This window comes from Echiichthys vipera, assembly GCF_963691815.1.
Source record: "Echiichthys vipera genome assembly, chromosome: 16".
NCBI lineage: Eukaryota > Metazoa > Chordata > Actinopteri > Perciformes > Trachinidae > Echiichthys > Echiichthys vipera.
The window spans coordinates 8,991,583-9,011,279 of NC_139841.1; the positions used below are offsets into that span (position 1 = coordinate 8,991,583).

Below are 19,697 nucleotides of genomic sequence, written 5' to 3' on the forward strand. Positions count from 1 at the left end.
GCTGCTGTGTGAGAGGAGAGAGACACTGATCCATTAACTGTATACCGAACTGTACTCTGAGAGACATGTATGGGAATGAATTAGGCCGACCAGATGTTTCTCCCTTTTCCCTGTTGATCTGAATAAGTCACTAAATTTGCTTTTTATAAATAAAGAAAAGTCACCAAGACAAGACACGGAAGTTGTAATACACTATTACACTATTTGGCCACTATGTTAAATTGGCTCCAAAGCCTGGCGTACTTCCTGGGCTCCTGGTCTCAAGATGCTAATTGGACCTGGTACATGGAACAGGGAACTCTTGTCCTGGAAATCCTGAAATATTGGCTTTTGCACCAAGAGGTTAAATTGCCATGAAACTGATAAATGATGGTTTTTGAGATTGGGATGTCAAAGATAAAACAACATTATGTTCAAGAGCTAAATCCTTGACAAATTTTAACATACTTTGTGCACACTTAATATCAGATTATTTTTACAGAATTGATACAGTAGTGCAAGGTTCTCCTCAGTCACTGTTGATGGCCAATAACTCAAATGAAATAGGCATACTTACGTATCACTGTACTGGAGCTGCCTTTATCATGAATGTTTTTATTATAGAAGCTTTGAAGTACAAAATGTAATACTTCTCACTTTCCCACCTATCTGTAGTCATAAATCATTCAGATAAGATACTGCAGTTGGGATTCCTTCGCTGATACTGGGGAAATATGCAGGAAATGTGCAGTTTCACTTATGATGAAGTGTAATATATCTTATGTATAATCACTCCGAATATGTATTGTGCTTTAATGTGCTAAAATAAGCAATTACACAGAACACTGTGTACAATTGCCACTGCATGCACAATATCACTAATCTTAGTAAGCTTTAAATTTTATATTAAATCTTAAAATCTGGGTTTTCAGAACAAATCTTAAAATCAGGGTTGTTTCTTTCTTTTTTCTTTTTTGCTTAGCAGTTTAACTTGACACCTTTATTTGTTTCATTATTCCACTACACTCAAGAAAGATCTTGAAGTTGAAGTCAAACAGTGAAACCAATAAAGTGTTAGATTGCTTTCATACAACAAGATTTAAAGGCCTAGGAATAGATGTTGTGTTGAGATGTCTGCCTGTTTACCCTCAGGTGGCACCTTGTCTCAGCTGTCAGACAGCGGCCAAACTCTAAGTGAGGACAGCGGGGTGGACATAGCTGAGTCAGGACACATCAGCAAAGACAGCAGCCCCCATTCCTCACGTTCACGCGTCCCCCGAGACACTCAGGGGGGCAGGGGGGACAATCCCACCAAACCGGTGAGGAGGTGATTCAGAAAAGCTGTGAGCCAAAGTGGATGGATGAGTGGATTCATGGTTAAATCCTGAGGAATGACTAATGTATTCAATTTAGGTGTGTGTGCCGTTGTATTTCTGTCTTTGTGAGGACTAATTTGATTGAGATCTTTGAAAGTCACATCTTTGTAAGTGTGGAAAGAAAACATACAAGAAACAAACACTTTTTTTTAACTAAGGAAATTATAGAAAGCAAAGTCATTTTAAATTTCCCATATTGTAAAAAGTGAGATTCCCATGTCTATTTTTTATTATTATAAAGCTTGTGGAGGTGCTATATATACTGTGAAAGTAACAAAACCCTCAATCAACAGAGACAAGCACACAGCACATATTCAGAAACTGTGTCTTTGAAGGAGCTGTCAGGAATTTTCTACTGTTGTTGATGTCACAAATATACTATCCATAGGTAAACATGTATTAAGACAAGTGATATGACGTTAAAGGCATTGCTATGAAAGCTTTCTCTGAAAGCTCTCTGCGTGAAGCCAAAAATGTTCAATTATTACTTCTAAAAATACCAGGATGATCTGCACTACTTTTGCATACTTCTGCTCTGTTGGACCCATAGAGCAGGTGCACTAGAGACTTCAGGTTTTACAACAACAATTAAACAATATAAATTATTTAAACATGCAGCTCTTTCCAAATGTTATAGGACCAAATGGAGCATTTTTTTTAAATAGTGAAACAAGTCCATTCACATGGGTTGTGATGCTCTAAAAATGTATCAATGGATTTACAGAAATTCTTTTGCCATGTATGCCAATGGGAAAAAGTATTTTTAAGCCCTATGGCATCACATGATGGGCATGGAAGTTGTAGTTCCACCTTTGGCCCCTATGACAAATGGGCTTCAGGGTCCAGCGCACTTCCTGGGGGCCTGGGGTAGAAAGTGCTGCTATAGTGCCATTACTATAATTTCCTGACTGCAATGATGGTGCAGAAACCCCAACAGCACAGATTTGGAAGTCCTGAAAATGCTCACCAATCAGAGGAGATTGGGCTTTCGGTGAATACAGGTATATTGAGACAGACAGTATGAGAGAAATATTGTGGTTTTAACATTAAAGCATGTAAACATGTTCTAGTAGAAACTGAAAATACCAGTATGAACCTGAAAATGACCACTCTGGAAATTTAATGTAGGGCACTTTTGGAAAGCAATGATAGTGAGTTAATTTCTTGTAATTAAACACATATTTCATGTGTGGACATTTTCGGAATATGAGGATATATTCTTTTGTCCTCGGATCTTCTGTTTTAGGGTTAATTGGTTATAAGGTTATTTTTAGAATTAGTTTTAGCTTAGGGATGGAGCTATGGGGTTGAGGATCAATTATTATGTCCCTTTGGGTCCTCACAAGTATAGAAGTACAAATGTGTGTGTGTGTGTGTGTCAGATGAAAAACAAACCAGGTTGATAAATGGTTGTGCTATATTGCTAATCCTCTGCTCTCAAACCTAACTGTGATCTCTTCTCTCCTCCCTCTGTTTGCTCACACAGACTGTTTCCCTTGTTTTACTCATTCATTTATTTCTCATTCATGTCATTCATTCGGTCACATGATCCATCATTTGTTTCACCGATCACTGCATTCTCTGGTTCTTATTGATTGATGGAAGAAATAACAAGTAAGAACGGGAGTAGCCTAATTCTTTCTGATTAGAGGGCCGTCAGATTCAATGCCTCTTTCATATGAAAATTAGGCAGGAAGTGTGAAGGCATTGTATCATAAAAAGCTGCATTTTATTGCAAAAGAGCAAAGCATTTACCTTCTGTTTGCTCATGAGTGGGCAGACAAGAGAAAATTATGCACTCATAAAAACGTCCCTAAAATCACTTAAAGAATGCATTTGTTTAAGCCTTGTTAAAGTCTACTTATCCGTATGTTCGTCAAAACACACAACAGGTCCAGGCTTCTGTCACGTGTAGCTGGTCGTGTTTTTTCATGAAGTGGTTTTATTTATTGACCTTTTTTAAAAAGTTAAAACAGGTTTTGTGTGTTTCTGTCCATACTCTAAGATAAATGGCCGTCTACTATTTTACCAGATAGTGAAATTGGAAGATTTTTTTTTAATAAAGGGGCATTTTTTTAGCATCACTTGAAGATTAAGAACTTTGTTCAGGGATGTGTTGTATATAAATGCTAGCAAAATAATCATCAATACATCTCCAAATTAATGTTTTCCTGTGTCTGCTGGATGTGTACGTAAATAGGCGACTGTTTGCTAACATTTTGGCAAAAGTTAGCCCTGGAAACCAGACCAATGTCTACCAATGTTCTGGCAAATAGGTCTGGCCTCTCCCCCATTCAGACAGCTTTCCAGCAGCTTGAGGTCTGAAGTGCCAATCCAAACTGTTTATCTCATGTGGGTTGGGTTTATGACTGCGTCACTGTCCAGTCTGCAGGTCTGTTCAGCTCAGGTTTTTCAGACTCACAAAACTCGGATAAAACCTTGAAACTAGACAGCGCTGATCAAATATGACTCAATATTGTATAACTGTATTGACTATTTCTGTGGCCTATTTCTGTCAGTGTACTATTGAGCTGTAATTTGACAAAGTTTATGACCTGGCAGCCATTGTTTTCCTCAGACCAAGCACAGCCGTTTCATTGCTGTGATTGGTTGTAGGTCTATCCAATTGCATATAGAGGAATTTTCCTTTGCGCTGTTGATAATGCCCTTTGGAAATAGAAAATGAACTGAGAGGGCCCAGAATAATAAGCATTTGCAATTAGTCTGGTTATGCCAGATGAAAAGTCACTTTTTAAGTCATTTTGATATCCTGTAAGTGTCAAGACACACAGGTATTTAACCATGATCTTTTTTTCCTAAACCTTACCACTAGTAATCATCAGTTAACTTGTCACTGGGCTCTTTCACCTGGCTCCCTAAAATAACCAGAGAATCATTGATCTTTAGTGACCTTTCACTCGAGTCAGTTGAGTTCTCCCAAATTGTCCGCTATTGAGAAATCGCATCAAACATCTTGATAGGTTTACAACCCAGCAACAACATAGAACTCTATACAGGCTGCCAAATGTTGTATAACTTGCAGAAAGAACTTTATTTGTATCATCAAACATCAGCTGGTGGAGTGAGTGTGCCACAGTCAGTCTGAGATCGTAGATCAGGATACATCTGTGTACATCAAGCGAAGAGATGGTGAATGTGCTGATTGACAAACAGTCTAATTCGCTGCTACACCAGGAGACCTGACCCAAACGTCTTCAAGTTATTAGCCCACCACTCATGTCACTGATTTTTAGCAATCTTTGACTGTGCTTTGGGTAGAATGCTAATACAAATGTTTATAATCCATTCCTTAAATCCTCAAATTAATGTTAGGTTGTTTGACCAAGTTTCGCGCCAAGGATGAATAGCCTACAGTTCCTTGTAGCCTATTACTCGAGTGGTGAGCGCCACTGGTGACAGAGACCCACTGACTCGTCTCCTGCATGGTCTTGTCACTGAGTGGATAAGCAAGACTCGCTCAGTCACAAACTCTATGTTTATGCTCTGTTGAAGATAAAATTCCCCTACAGTTCCACGACACGCATTAGTTCATGCACTCACTTAAGTGAGTGGCTGCATTAACTGTACATTACATCGAAGGAACAAGTTCCATTAGCGATCGGGTGAATTTGACTCAAGTGATCTGCACAACCTGGATCATATTAGTGAGTGACAGAATCCTTAAAATTATCCAGGTTGACCATCACTACTAACCACAAACTGCAACCGTTCATTTAATAGGCTGATAACAGCCCGATCCACCTATTAGTCCCTTCTCACGTATATGTTTGAGGCTGATAACTCCTGATAACAGCAATGAAATGGGCTGATAACATTGTGTGTGACAATGAAAGTTCCCAGCTAGAATTGAACTGTGAATGTTATACAGTATGACTCTTAACAACTTGGCAACCATTATATTATAGTTATCTTAGGATATGGACACACACTCACAGGAGCACATTTCTGATTAACATACAGATGAAAGAAACCCCTCAAGCAAAAAGTTCCCCCTTTGGGTTACAGAAGCAGTGGAGGAGAAGCTTTATGAGAGGTGACTAATAATAGAAAACAATCACACAGATGCCATATTTAAAAAGGGGGGGGGGGGGGGTTATTCCCTTTGTCGACTTGTAAAGCTGTTAAACATGGTTGCTCATTCATGAATATGTTGCCAGGATTGATTATGTACATATTAATAGAGTCATGGCCTTTATGAATGTGTAAATCCATTGCAAAGACTCTTGAGTACGTATGCACAGAGAAAACAAAGGCAGAATAATATATGTATGCAGAGTGGCACAAAGGGGCAGTAGACATAGGAAGGTTGTGTAATAATGTCAATATATTCAGCTCTATTAATATGTGTAACTCATCTTCTGATATGATAACCTGTGCTCCTCTCTCTCCCGCACTTTAGCCAGGGCTGTTGGAGCCCACCTCTATGCTAGTGAGGGTGGCAAAGAGTGCCAGCACTCTGGGTATTGCCATTGAAGGTGGAGCCAACACTCGACAGCCACTGCCAAGAATTGTCACAATACAGGTGAGTCTTTGATCACGTCGGATATGGGTTGTTGGGAGGGATAGTGTGATTCATGTTGGGGTTTTTTGTTTCTGACTCTGTTTTTTCACTCTAAAGCAGACGCGTTGACACACTGCACAACCTTTTCTTGTGTACCTGTCTGCAAAATTTAATGAAAAATTTGGAATAAAAAAAAAATACAGGTGAGTGAGGAAGAAAACAAAATGATTTTTAAAATAATAATCACACTAGGCTTACCTCTACTTTAAAGGGGCTGTAAATGACATTCAGAGTCTGGGCCGGGATCGCCCAGTAGTCTTGTTGGCAGAAACCAGTGTTGGGAAAGTTAATTTTCTACATGAACTAGTTCAAAGTTCAGTTCACACATTTTTAAATGAACTAGTTCAGTTCATAGTTCATAATTCAAAATGATGAACTAAGTTCACAGTTCCAAAAATGAACTAGTTCATAGTTATTTTTTTCAATATGTTCCTGCAAGCTATTGTTTTTTCAATTATTGCCGCAGTCTTTATAGAACCATACGCAGCAATTATTTTAACAGTTTCAACACTAAAACTATGTGTGAGATTTCATCTTCATATACAATTGTGATCCTTATCCAACCAGGGCTTACATTAGAACTGAGAAGACAGCATTTCCACATTGTTGCTTTACACTTTTTATCTGCTGTCCACTCAGTCCACACTAGTAGCAGCTGCAGCTTTCACACCTACAGTATATTCTCAAAAACATAAGTAAAAACTTGCTTAAGCCTGTGAATGTTCTCATTCGTCCAGGTCATCATTATGCGCAAAGCAATTTCAGTCAAAAACAACTGGACTGGTTGTTTGTCTAGGAAGACGTTTCACCTCTCATCCAAGAGGCTTCATCAGTTCATGTACGCATCTGACCAGGCTGGGACTGGTCCAACTAACTGGTGTGGAGATCCAGGTATTTAACCTCTCACAAGGCCGATGATGTCACTGACACCCTTTGTGCTCCAAGTGCCCACGCCCGTCGTTAGAGTGACAGTCGTTGGTGGGCAGTTGGTTTCGACTTTGTTAGTGCTCTATTGAGTCTGAACGACAGTCGTTGGGGTCACCCGGACCATGTGTGAACAGTTTTCCTTTGAGGTTAGATTGTTGCATCTCCTGGGAGTGGATGAAAGGGCAGCATTGTAAATTGGAGATAAGTGGTGTCTCAGACCCCCTCCTCTGTTTAGCGATGGTTTCTCCACTTTTACATAGATGGCTTCTTTTACTCCTCTTTCAAACCATCTTTCCTCTCTGTCCAAGATTTGGACATTGCTGTCATCAAAGGAGTGGGCTTTCTCCTTGAGATGTAAGTGGACAGCGGAGTCCAGGCCTGAGGAGTTAGCTCTCCTGTGTTGGGCCATGCGTTTATGCAGTGGTTGTTTTGTTTCTCCAATGTAAAGATCTTTGCATTTCTCGATGCATTGGACAGCATAAACCAGGTTGCTTTTGTGGTGGTGTGGTGTTCTGTCCTTCGGATGTACTAGTCTCTGTCTGAGTGTGTTACCAGGTTTGAAATACACATGGATGCAGTGTTTGTTGAAAATCCTCCTGAGTTTCTCTGATACCCCAGCCACATATGGGATGACTATGTTGTTTCTCCTGTTATCTTTTTCTTTCTCAACCACTTTGGTTTTCTTTCTGGAGGCAGCTGCCGTTTTAACAAAGGTCCAGCTGGGGTAGCCACAAGTTGTGAGGGCGCCTCTCAGGTGCTTGCGTTCTTCCCCTTGAGCCTGTGAGCTAGTGGGTACGTTATCAGCTCTATGCTGCAGTGTTCTGATAACGCCAAGCTTGTGTTCCAAAGGGTGGTGAGAGTCAAAAAGTAGATATTGATCCGTGTGAGTGGGTTTTCTGTATACCCCTATGTGGAGGCTCCTGTCATTCTCCATATGGAGGTCACAGTCCAAGAAGGGCAAGCTGTTGTCTTTAACTTCCTCTCTGGTGAACTTGGTGTTACTGTGTATTTCAAACCCTGTAACACAAACCCGGTAACACACTCAGACAGAGACTAGTACATCCGAAGGACAGAACACCACACCACCACAAAAGCAACCTGGTTTATGCTGTCCAATGCAACGAGGAATGCAAAGATCTTTACATTGGAGAAACAAAACAACCACTGCATAAACGCATGGCCCAACACAGGAGAGCTAACTCCTCAGGCCTGGACTCCGCTGTCCACTTACACCTCAAGGAGAAAGCCCACTCCTTTGATGACAGCAATGTCCAAATCTTGGACAGAGAGGACAGATGGTTTGAAAGAGGAGTAAAAGAAGCCATCTATGTAAAAGTGGAGAAACCATCGCTAAACAGAGGAGGGGGTCTGAGACACCACTTATCTCCAATTTACAATGCTGCCCTTTCATCCCTTCCCAGGAGATGCAACAATCTAACCTCAAAGGACAACTGTTCACACATGGCCCGGGTGACCCCAACGACTGTCGTTCAGACTCAATAGAGCACTAACGAAGTCGAAACCAACTGCCCACCAACGACTGTCACTCTAACGACGGGCGTGGGCACTTGGAGCACAAAGGGTGTCAGTGACATCATCAGCCTTGTGAGAGGTTAAATACCTGGATCTCCACACCAGTTAGTTGGACCAGTCCCAGCCTGGTCAGATGCGTACATGAACTGATGAAGCCTCTTGGATGAGAGGTGAAACGTCTTCCTAGACAAACAACCAGTCCAGTTGTTTTTGACTGAAATTGCTTTGCGGATAAAACTTGCTTGAATGGTCTTTTTTAATGAGGAATTATCAATAAAAAAACAAGACAGTGATCCTTATGGTGCAAATGTTTTTAAATTTTAATAATTTTCCATTTCAGTACATACTAAAAAAGAATACTGGCATCCCGGTTCAACAAACAAGTTACATGAATAGTAAAACCAGGAACCAGGCTGAGGTAGGAAATTAAGGTTGAACTTGAAATTAATTTTATGAAAGCTGAGCTTTCCACTTTACTCAAAGGCTGCTGGTCTCAGACAACATACTGCACCACCAGGTCCATCTGTGGCTGGGAGATGACAATGGAGTCACTGATGTACGAAGTTAATGGGATTTGGGTCGAGGATTTGTCTTTACTGTCTTTTGATTTTTTTTATTTTCTTGCACATACCTTGAAATGCCGGGTGCTTCAGTTCAATGTGCCGTTTCAGGTTTGCTATTGATGTGACTGAAGTGTGGATTTTCATTTTAAAGGCAGTGGGCAAAGTTTGCACAGAAATATAAGATTGTTCCCATCCTTACAACTTTATCATAAAACTGATAAAACTCGTTTAAACGAGAATGCAACCCCTCCTTGCTGCTTTGTCTCCTACACGTTGTTGTCGCTTTGCTGTTTTTGTTTTGATGACATATGCAGTGGTGCGACACTGGTGGCTGGTGTTGCCAGATTGGGTGTTTTTTCAGCTCCATATTAAGGCCTGTTAACAGTGTGTTTTAGCCTGGGTTTCGCCTGGAAGGCTCTATAGAAATGTGGCGCCCTGTTGAACGAAGTTAAACTGAGAGAGCCGGCCGTTCACAGACACCAGAATGAAGGTGTTCACAGTAACGTCATCAGGCAGAATAAAGTACGTTTAGGTCACGTTCTCCCAAAATATGAATATGATGTTCAAGCACAACACTGCCAGACACAAAGAGTGAGTTTGACTTGTGTGGCTCAGGACACTATATCTTTATCCCTATTAACATGCAGTCTGCTCCTTTTTGGTGAATATTCTCCTTGTATGTGTTTATCATATCCTGGGTTCCTTCTTTGAATCTCTGAGATATGCAAACCCACCTTCCAGATGGGATTTGATGTCCTTTAAGGCTTTACACTGCAGCAAAACTCACATTGAGATTCCTGCTAATTTCTTCATTGTTTGAGTTCACACAATGATGATTGCAACATTAATGGCCTTCATGAAAGGGCTTGACTGCTGGGAAACTGGCAATTCACTCAGTGTGTTTACATGCACATCAATATATCTGAAAATGGCCTTACCCTGGTTAAGGAAATGATCGGATTATTGAAGTTCCCCTCGTATACATCAGCAGGTGTTGAATGGGAAAATGATGGGAGTAACTCGACCTCCGGTACAGTAGGTGACGCTCCGCCAACATACATCTGGACTTAATACGGCTTTTTTTCCCGTTCACCTTTGTCAAAATCACAAACGGCCAACTTTTGGACAGAATTACGTCATAACCAGGTCTTCTTGGTAGTTATGTTACTTGCCGTTGCAAAGTCCTTTCTTTGTTTTAAGGTAACGCTCTATTATTGTTGTTTTTTTCACGTTGTTTTCGGGGCTGTTGCTTCCTGGTTTGGGAGTAGAGAGCTAGAAATGGGGAGCATGTGCAGACAAGAAACCTGACTATAATCCGGGTAAGATGTTTACACGCGCGAAAAATCGGGGACCTGAAGGAGTTCTCTAGTTCTGTTAACTGGGATGGGAACCCCAATTTAACCCGGAGTATGGTGTTTACATGTTGTTTAAGAAACCGGGGTATGCCCTTAACTCGAATATAATCAGGTTTTAAACTGCATGTAAACGCACTGACAGCAATTACTTTTTCCACATGAGGTAATTTGGTATAATGTCAATGTCACAGCAACACCTATGGGTGATTATATAAAGAACCTTTTATGTTAAAGCTAGTGATACAGCTTAGTTAGAGTTGCACATGTGGAAAAATCAGATCAGCTTGTCAGAGTGAAATCCAAATATTGACACGTTAGTCACCTCCAGTGGAAGCCATTACTGTCACTGGATGTGCATATATCTGTCTTCCATGGTCATTTGCTAGTCAACAAAGTACCACACAAGAACCAGGGAGTTACAATTTAAAGATCAGAGCACAGAGCAGCTACATACAGTCCACACTCTGTTCAAAGTTGTCTCCTAGTCGTCCACTCCACAAAGGTGGTGATTGAAATAAAAAAGAGCTGCTGATTGCGAGGGGATGGATAAAAGTACTGGTAATCAGCACATTCAAAAATCAAAGAGTGCACTGGAGGAAAGGATGGCAAGTGTGAGTGAAGAGTGCAAAAGAAGTGAGAGAGGGGTTAACATGGAGAGGAGGAACAAGGAGGATTTGTACTGATGAGGAAGTGAAAGTCTTGTGTTGGGGGATTTAGTATTTGAGTGTTTAATGGCTATGTAGCTGGTGGGAAGGTGAATGTGGAAAGTAAACAAATGTGATTTTTTTATCGGTTCGCTTCCTTTTTTATCTGATGTATGCATTTCTGTTTTTGTCTCCTACAGCGAAAAACACAGCTTGCCCTAATTTATATCAAAGCTGCTTCTTTGCTACATTATTGTATGTTTCCAAGCACAAGCTCTTTAACACAGAGAAAAATCACAAACGTATGGATGAGATTTAAAAAAATGAATGAATGCATCAGTGGTATTATAGTGCTTGTGTTCTTTTGAGTGGATTTTTTCCCACCATGTGAAGAAAATCAAAGACATAATGTAAAGGCTCAGACATACTTTCCGTTTTAAGCAACCGCAGATGGCTGTGGAGTGGTACCAGTCACGCAGATGCACACATGGTTCTGTGTCAAGCCTGTGAAAATTCTCATTTGTCCAGGTCATCGTTGTCCCCAAAGCAACTGGACTTGATTATTTGTCTAGGAAGATGTTTCACCTCTCATCCAAGAGGCTTCATCAGTTCATTTACGCATCTGACCAGGCTGGGACTGGTCCAACTAACTGGTGTGGAGATCCAGGTATTTAACCTCTCACATGGCCGTTGATGTCACTGGAACCCTGTGTGCTCCAAGTGCCAATGGCCGTTGTTGGAGTGACAGGAGGCCATTTGTGAACAGTTCTTCTTTGAGGTTCGATTGTTGAATCTCCTGAAGGGATGAAAGGGCAGCATTGTAAATTGGAGATAAATGGTGTCTTAGATCTCATCCTCTGTTTAGCTATGGTTTCTCTACTGTTACATAGATGGCGTCTTTTACTCCTCTTTCAAACCATCTGTCCTCTCTGTCCAAGATTTGGACATTGTTGTCATCAAAGGAGTGGGATTTCTCTTTGAGATGTAAGTCGACCAGGCCTGAGGAGCTCTCCTGTGTTGGGCCATGCGTTTATGCAGTGGTTGTTTTGTTTCTCAAATGTAGAGATCTTTGCATTCCTCGATGCATTGGACAGCATAAACCAGGTTGCTTTTGTGGCTGTGTGGTGTTCTGTCCTTGGGATGTACTAGTCTCTGTCTGAGTCTGTTACTGTGTTTGTTGAAGATCCTCCTGAGTTTCTCTGATACCCCAGCCACATACGGGATGACTATGTTGTTTCTCTTGTTTTCTTTTTCTTTTTCAACCACTTTTGTTTTCTTTCTGGAAGCAGCTGCCGTTTTCACAAAGGTCCAGCTGAGGTAGCCACAAGTTGTGAGGGTCGCTAACAGCCGGACGTGGCTAACACCGATTAGTTCGGGGCATTACGGTGAAGGCATTAAAAAGGCTTTTTTAACCACTAATACAGACGAAGCCACTGAAATAGTTCAATCACCAATTTTTCTCAACCTCACAAACACTTGCATGACAGCTAATGATATGAACATTAAAAGGCAGCTTACTGTAGTAAGTAATAGCAGAGGAAAGTTTGGTTTCTCACTGTGGCATGTGGAGGTCCAGTGAAGCTGCCTGAAATGAGGTTAAAATTCATTTCATGAGCTCATTTTAACAATTAGAGTTTATTTAAACCATGCAGACGATTAAATTAAAAATGTATCAACTTAAAATTATTGCTCGTCTCAAATTACAGCCCCACAGTTTTGTAATTACATGGATTTCATTCAAAGTGGTTTGCTGAGGTGCAAAACTGTTACTATCACAAGCAAGACAAAGCCACAAGCTACTGTACATGACAGCACTGCTGCTTCCCTGAACAATAACACTGTATAGCTTCACTGATATTAAGAGACATTAATAACATGGAAGCCTCAAGGTCACTTGTTACAGAAAGAAGACTCTATACGTTTCTGTTATCAAGGTGGAGATGTGAATTATGAAAACTTTGCTCTGTCACCTGGGAAAAGCTAACTCAATGTTATTAGGCCCTTGAGCAATGCACACAACCTCAGTACTTTCCCCCAGTCAGGACCAAGCATCACAATGATACTCACATCAATTCCATTTCTGGCTCTCCGAAGGGGATCCGTTCTATCAGGGGAACAAATAACATCAAAGCCAGTGTCCTGCACAATATCGTTTCTCTGAAAGTAAGCGCAGTGGAGTCGTGATACATTAAACCTCTGGCTTCTGTATTTCCTGAAATCTCTGCACAAGGGCCTCAAGTCCCCTCAAACAAAGCTGCTGAGGATGAAGTGCAGATGAGTAAGCTGCTGCTGCTGGCCAGTTGGTCATTAGTAGTTGGAGTGTTTACTGCAGATTTGGTCAGATGAAAATATTCAAAAACAATTTGACAATCCATTATGTGGCCAAAAGACTGCGTGCTTATGTAAACAAAGTGACGCATCACGATGACGTCAATCAATGCGTGTGACATGTTACGGTGTGATGACGTATAGGCAGCAAGAAGCATTTGCACCGAGGCCCAGGTAGTGTGAGTACAAACGGGCCTGGGCTGCGGGGGGGGGGGGGGGGGCAAGTACCCTAAATGAATGGACAATGTGAGTACGCCCTTAGTGTATTTTTATGGCTACTTTTTACATTTTATTTTCATATAAAGTTGCTATGGCAAGCATATATTAACTCTCATTTTTGCTCTGGTTTTGTCAAAATATCATGCTTTATAGCTGCTAAATGTTTCACTTTCCTCAGCACATTTTTTTTCTTGGAAATACGTTGGCTTCTTTTTTTTTAACGTTTACATGTTTTGCCGTAATACATGATCAATGGGCTCCTTGGATTGCATTTGGTAATCGACTTCAATAGAGCAGCTTGTACAGGGGCCAGTAGGTAAGTGTTTCAAAACACTCTTTTAATATACTCAGTGTTCACATACTACGTTGTTGGTGCTTCGGTTAATGTGTAAGGACTCTTCTCATGCTACTGCAGAGGTTTGGTGTTATTTGGAGCAGTATTAGTGGCTAAAAAATAAATTTTAATGCGTCCAACTCGCCGCCCCAAGCTTATCCGTGTTAGCCATGGCAGGCTGTTAGCGTCTCTCAGGAAAATCTATGTTAATAGTTCATACATGAAAAAAATCTCTCAATGGCTTATTTGATGACCCAATTTGCCTAAAAGACCCTGGGATAGGACTCACTCAGTAGGTTGTAAAGGTATGCTGATTTCCTCTTGTGCCCATCCTGTTCCAGTCTGGTTTGTATTTCAGTTCTAGATGTAAGCGGTAATTGTTGGTGGCTTTTTTTGTTGCTTGTGTGTTTTTGGAGGTAGGCTGAAGAGAACGTAATCGGTGAGGTAACAGCCAATCACGAGCCAGTCAGCTCATTCAGATCCTTGCCCAAGCTGCAACGACAAAGTCACAAAAGTCATGCACAAGTTGTCTCTCAACATAAAGACCACACTTCTTGCACTGGAACATAATGCTGGTTATATACGTAAATCATCCACAGCAGGGACGTCCATATTGAATATATAATAAAAGTAATTTAGACAAAAAGAGGTCTGAGCTGTCTTGACTGTGATAAATGAGGAGGTCTGCTGATTTCCACTTCAACCCGGCGAGAGGGAAGGAACCGCAGCTATGACTTCATCACTTATATCTCTGCTCTGGGCATATGACTGCGGAGGAGAATCAGATAAGGTGAACAAATGTGACTTCTTATTCAGCTTTGCTTCAACAAAACAAAAGTGGTGTCAAGTATGCTGAAGATCTACTTTGAGGTGTGAGTTCTCCGGAGCAGAGATGCCTCAGGCTTTTAGGTTTTACGGGTAAAGTCTAGTTAATTTGACCAGTGTGAGTTCAACAGTATCGCACCTAGTTGCGGCACGCTTGCCGGCCACGGACCGTTTGGGAGAGGTGGGCTTTTGTAAAGCACGTTTGCACATGTACGAGCACGAGCGTGCACACGTGTACGAGTACGCGCACGAGGCCTACAGCGGTTCAAGATGCACAAAAACTCCGAGGTCTATGGAGAGATTTGTAAACAAAGCTAAGCATCACGATGACGTCAATCAATGCCTGTGATGTGTTATGGCGTGATGACGTATAGACAGGCAAGAAGCATTCGCTGAGGCCCAGGTAGTGTGAGTACAAACGGGCCTGGCCCACGGGGGGAGAGGGAGGGGGGGACAAGTACCCTAAAGCAAGGGGCACAGTACGGACGGACAGTGTGAGTGCGCCCTTAGATGCCAACCCCCTCAGTTCAGCCATTAAGACTGTAGGGAAACCACTCTTCAATTGATTGTATGCCAAAGTTTGAATGATACTTGTGGGACTTTTGATTACTACAAGAAGTGGGATTCTTGTGTTGAGAAAAGCTCTTTCCAATAACATTTTTATAATCACATGAAATGTGTGAGGATGTAACTGCAGGAGGGGAGTGTTGCCTGACAGGAAAAAGCATTTCATTTTGTCGATCACATTCTCCTTCCTTTTTAAAACTCTGTCAAAAACAGAACAGACAGACCACTGCTCAACAGAGTCATCATAGGGTGAAATGCTTGACATTTTGCAAAACAGTAAATGAAAAGAAGTTGTGTTAAGGTCTGTGGATCCTTTATGTCTGTGATTGTATAATATTAGAGCTCCTGATGACTCATGACTTTGAATCATGCAAAATCAGTAGAAAGCAACACACACACACCACTTTCTTTGTCCCCTTTGTGGTGCAGGGAATTACTCCCCCTGATGATCCTTTTCCAAAGAAAAAAGGGAAATTCATGCACAAGCTTGTCACCTCTGCAATGGTTTATTAAAAGAGTTGCAATCCGGTCACAAGGACCTTTCTCAAGAATTAGAATATAATAAAGGGACATCGTGCTTATATACAAAAATGATTTCAGGATGGTCCACAGCAGTGTTGGAGGATTGTCCATGACCTCACATAGAAGTATTCTTAAGGAGGTTGGGGACTTCCACTCATTTATAAGATAATGTATATTCTGTTGGACAAAAAATAGTTCCAAATTAAACAAAATAAAACAAGCTGTCCAAGAAATCACTTCAGATTAAAATATTCCCCTCCATTCAGGGATTGTTGGACATTTTTACACAGCCGTTTCCTGTTTATTGCTCTTTTTACTACCTTTTTCAGCACTGCTGGCCAGTTTCCCAAAATACATTACACTGAAATTAAAATCAAGCACTGAGCTGCTTATTAATCTGATCTCTGTTACCACGTCTGAACCTAAGAAGAAATATTAGGACTATCAAAAAAATGTAAGAAAATAGCCGGCAGACATATTACTCTTTAAAGGCACGAGGCTGCATGCATTTACTGCAGAGCCTTCACTGTGTGCTCACACGGCTGGTCTACAGGTGTGTGTGTGTGTGTGTATTTATGGGTCTGTGTGAAGGTGAGTGTCTTTTTCTGTAACAGAGTGTCTCTATTTCTTTATGCTAATGAAATACCTGTCACATTTATGGCAAGATGTTTAAATTGTAGTTTGGGTACTGAGAGGAGCTTGTTTACTTGGGTGTCATAGAGAAAAAGTAAGGATCTCAGACTCGTGAAAAACTCTTTGTAAGGCCTCTGAGCTACAGGAACAAGTAGACTACTTTTTGGCAGAGAACCTTGGACCTTGGCTGCAGTTAGTAAATTGATGTAATGACCATTTTTCCATGATTGCATGATTACATTCGATCACCGGCAGAAGTACAAACAACACTTAGTACTTTTTTGATAAAATATCCTAGACCAACGAATATTCCTGCTGGTATAGAAAATATTGTGTCTGCTGCTGAGTAAGGTTTATTTTACCCCTTCAGATGAGCTACAACCATATTTCATCAACCAAACAAAGACAGCAACCAGATATGACATAATGTCCCTGCTCATTTTTATTTCATAGCATGCATTTCATTTTTCATGTTTTCAGGTGTGATACTGTGTTTATATTTCCTGATGATGTACAAGATATGGAATGAGACGTTTCTGGGTTGTTTTCATACATTAGATTGGAAAGGGGTGTTGGGGCTTCATTTTTATACAGAGCATGACATTGTGTATATTTGGCTTTGAATTGATAGTTGTTACAGTCGATATACTGGGCCTAGTCTCATCCCAAACCTTTACTTTTTTTCTGGGATCCTTGCATATACGAGGGTTCAAAGTCAGTTTCAGCAAATTGCTCATTTCAGTTTAATGAATGCAACCTGTTCATGAGTAGATGCACATGTGATCAATAGTTTAAGACACCCAGATCTTTAAGGACACCATAGAAAAATACATGTTGTGATTCTGGTAAAAAAAACATTTAATGTGGAGATTCCTGCAATAATTGCATTTTCCGTATAGCTGTATAGCCTATATTTACAAGATCCCTTTGCAACCATGGTTACACATATAAGTGTTTTCCTGATACATCAGAAAGGGGGAAAGCGTAAAACCAGAGGTGTTAAGCTTGTGTCCTGAATGATTGTTGTTCTTTGGCTGTTCCCCCAAAAGGGAATGGAAATAGGGAGACATAGACAACAAGACAGAAAATATTCCATATGAATACAGCACAAAATCACTCACTCACACTCACTCATCTTCAACCACTTGTCCCTATCTGGGTCGTGGGGGGCTGGAGCCAATCCCAGGCGTGAGGCGGGGTACACCCTGGACAGGACGCCAGTGTATCGCAGCAGCACAAAATCATCCATATTAATGATATATGAGTGCCAGTTGCAGTCTTAAATAATAATTGGGTGTTTCTTAACAAGCATCAGGCAGGATAAATAAACACAAAAGGCACAGAAGACTTGCTCTCCGACAGCAGAACTTGTCCACAGCTCCTGGTTACTTTGTAATGACTCTGTGTGGACATGAACCACAGTAGAACTAAGAGCCAATGTTGAATTATGCATCTTTTTTTCTGGGCACAGGCCAAATGAACCCAAGTACAGGTGTGAGATAACCTATAACTTCCAAATGTATACAAATGTATTCAGATGAAGACATTAAGATTATTTTCACACTTCAGAGAAAGGCAGACTATCTTTACATGACTTGTACAATCACCTGTTAGTTTAGTTTGGGCCAAATTTGAGAAAATTGAATAACCCAACAAGTTGTCTTAAAGGGGACCCCCCCCCCCCAGTTTTAAAGTTATACTTATTATTCCTGTTGTCTAAGACAGTTCAAACAGATTAGTGAACACGAACGACTCTCCTAGAGGGCTAACACTCAAATGTGTGATGCCGTCAAGTATAAAGTGTGAAGGTGCTCCGTAGACAATAAACTTCCTTTTCCCCCAGTGTATGGGACTACTTTATGCATGATTAATTGATATGGATGAATATCAAAATATGAATCTTTTTTTAAAGCTTGCTGATCATCAGTGTCTGTGTAAGAAACTGCCTGTGCATTTGTGTCGTAGTGGAGGAGAGCAGAGATGGAATGTGGAGTCAGAAATATATTCGTGAAACATTATTTTTTCCACCATTTCAATCAAGATGTGAATCTTAGATGTAAAGTCGGAAAATATATTTGGGAGACAATTACTGTTTGTCAGAAATTGGTTGATGATCCCCATCTATCGTGCTTTTTATCTGTTTTCTTAAAACTCACCTTTCCTCTGTCTCTGTCTCTCTCAGAGGGGTGGTTCAGCTCATAACTGCGGCCAGCTGAAGGTGGGTCAGGTGATCCTGGAGGTAAACGGGGCTTCCATGAGAGGCCGCGAGCACAGGGACGCCGCGCGCCTCATCGCTGAGGCCTTCAAGACCAAAGAGAGGGACCATGTGGACTTCCTGGTGACCGAGTTTAACGTGGCTCTATAGCTGAGCAGAGGAGCGAGGACGATTCCGAGGGTAGCAACAAGAGAAGAAGAGTTGGAGGACGACTTGGGAAGAAGCAATTGAAGCGTCTTTTGTTTTAAATGGCACAACTCTTTTAGATAGACATAGACAAACACCCACTGATCTCTGAGCCCTTCTAAAAAGCCACCCTTGAGTCTGGATACATGCTACTGTTCTCTATCCGCTGTGGACTTTGTTCAGGATTATCTTCAACGTGATACCTCCCCACTGTGAGACTTTATGCACTAAAATGGAAAGTAGTAAAACGTATACCCTTTCCTTGTTCGCTCCGTGTTAAAACGTGTGGATTTACAACCATTTGAACCCTACTGGAACTTCTCGTAGCACTCCCACGTCCCATGGTCAGTTCATTTGATTCATGTTTTGCTTCTACCTGTGAGACAACTGCACATCTAAGACTGATCCACGCTCAACTTTCAAGCTTGGATTTGTAAATGTAAAAATGAACAAATGTAGATACAGATGCATATATATATATATATATATACTGTATACATAGATACTCCTATATGAATTATAAAAACCCGTAACCTCTGTTGCATCATCAACAAGTAGTGATTATATTTAAAAGATGATGATTGATATGGGACTCAACACATTTTACAGTGATGCTACCAGCGTGTCTGCTTATTCTTGTACCACCCTTTCACTAAAAGGGAAATTCATGAAATCACATCAGGCTAACAACAGTACACATCACATGCTCATATTTGTTTCATCAAAAAGACACACATGATGGAAACCTTCATTGCGGAGCCACACAAATGTGCATCATTTCCTGTTTCCTTTCCACTTCTCCGTGTGTATCTGTCCACACATAACAAGCTAAATTATAAAATGCTGTGAGAACAACATGCCTCCACTATATGAACAGTAAGAAGTAACTGCTTGTTTTTTTCTTTTCCA

At 40.9% G+C, this 19,697-nt stretch overlaps 1 protein-coding gene across 1 annotated transcript in view; it reads left to right on the forward strand.

The window, feature by feature from the left end:
• whrna (whirlin a) overlaps positions 1 to 18,752 on the forward strand; it is a gene marked incomplete at both ends in the record, with an annotated part of 168,940 nt that extends 150,188 nt beyond the window's left edge. The window contains 3 exons of the mRNA XM_083930447.1: positions 1,132 to 1,298; positions 5,776 to 5,898; positions 18,570 to 18,752. Of these exons, the coding sequence (XP_083786573.1) occupies positions 1,132 to 1,298; positions 5,776 to 5,898; positions 18,570 to 18,752 (473 nt within the window). The remainder of the gene's footprint in view (positions 1 to 1,131; positions 1,299 to 5,775; positions 5,899 to 18,569) is intronic.
• Between the last annotated feature and the right edge of the window lie 945 nt (positions 18,753 to 19,697).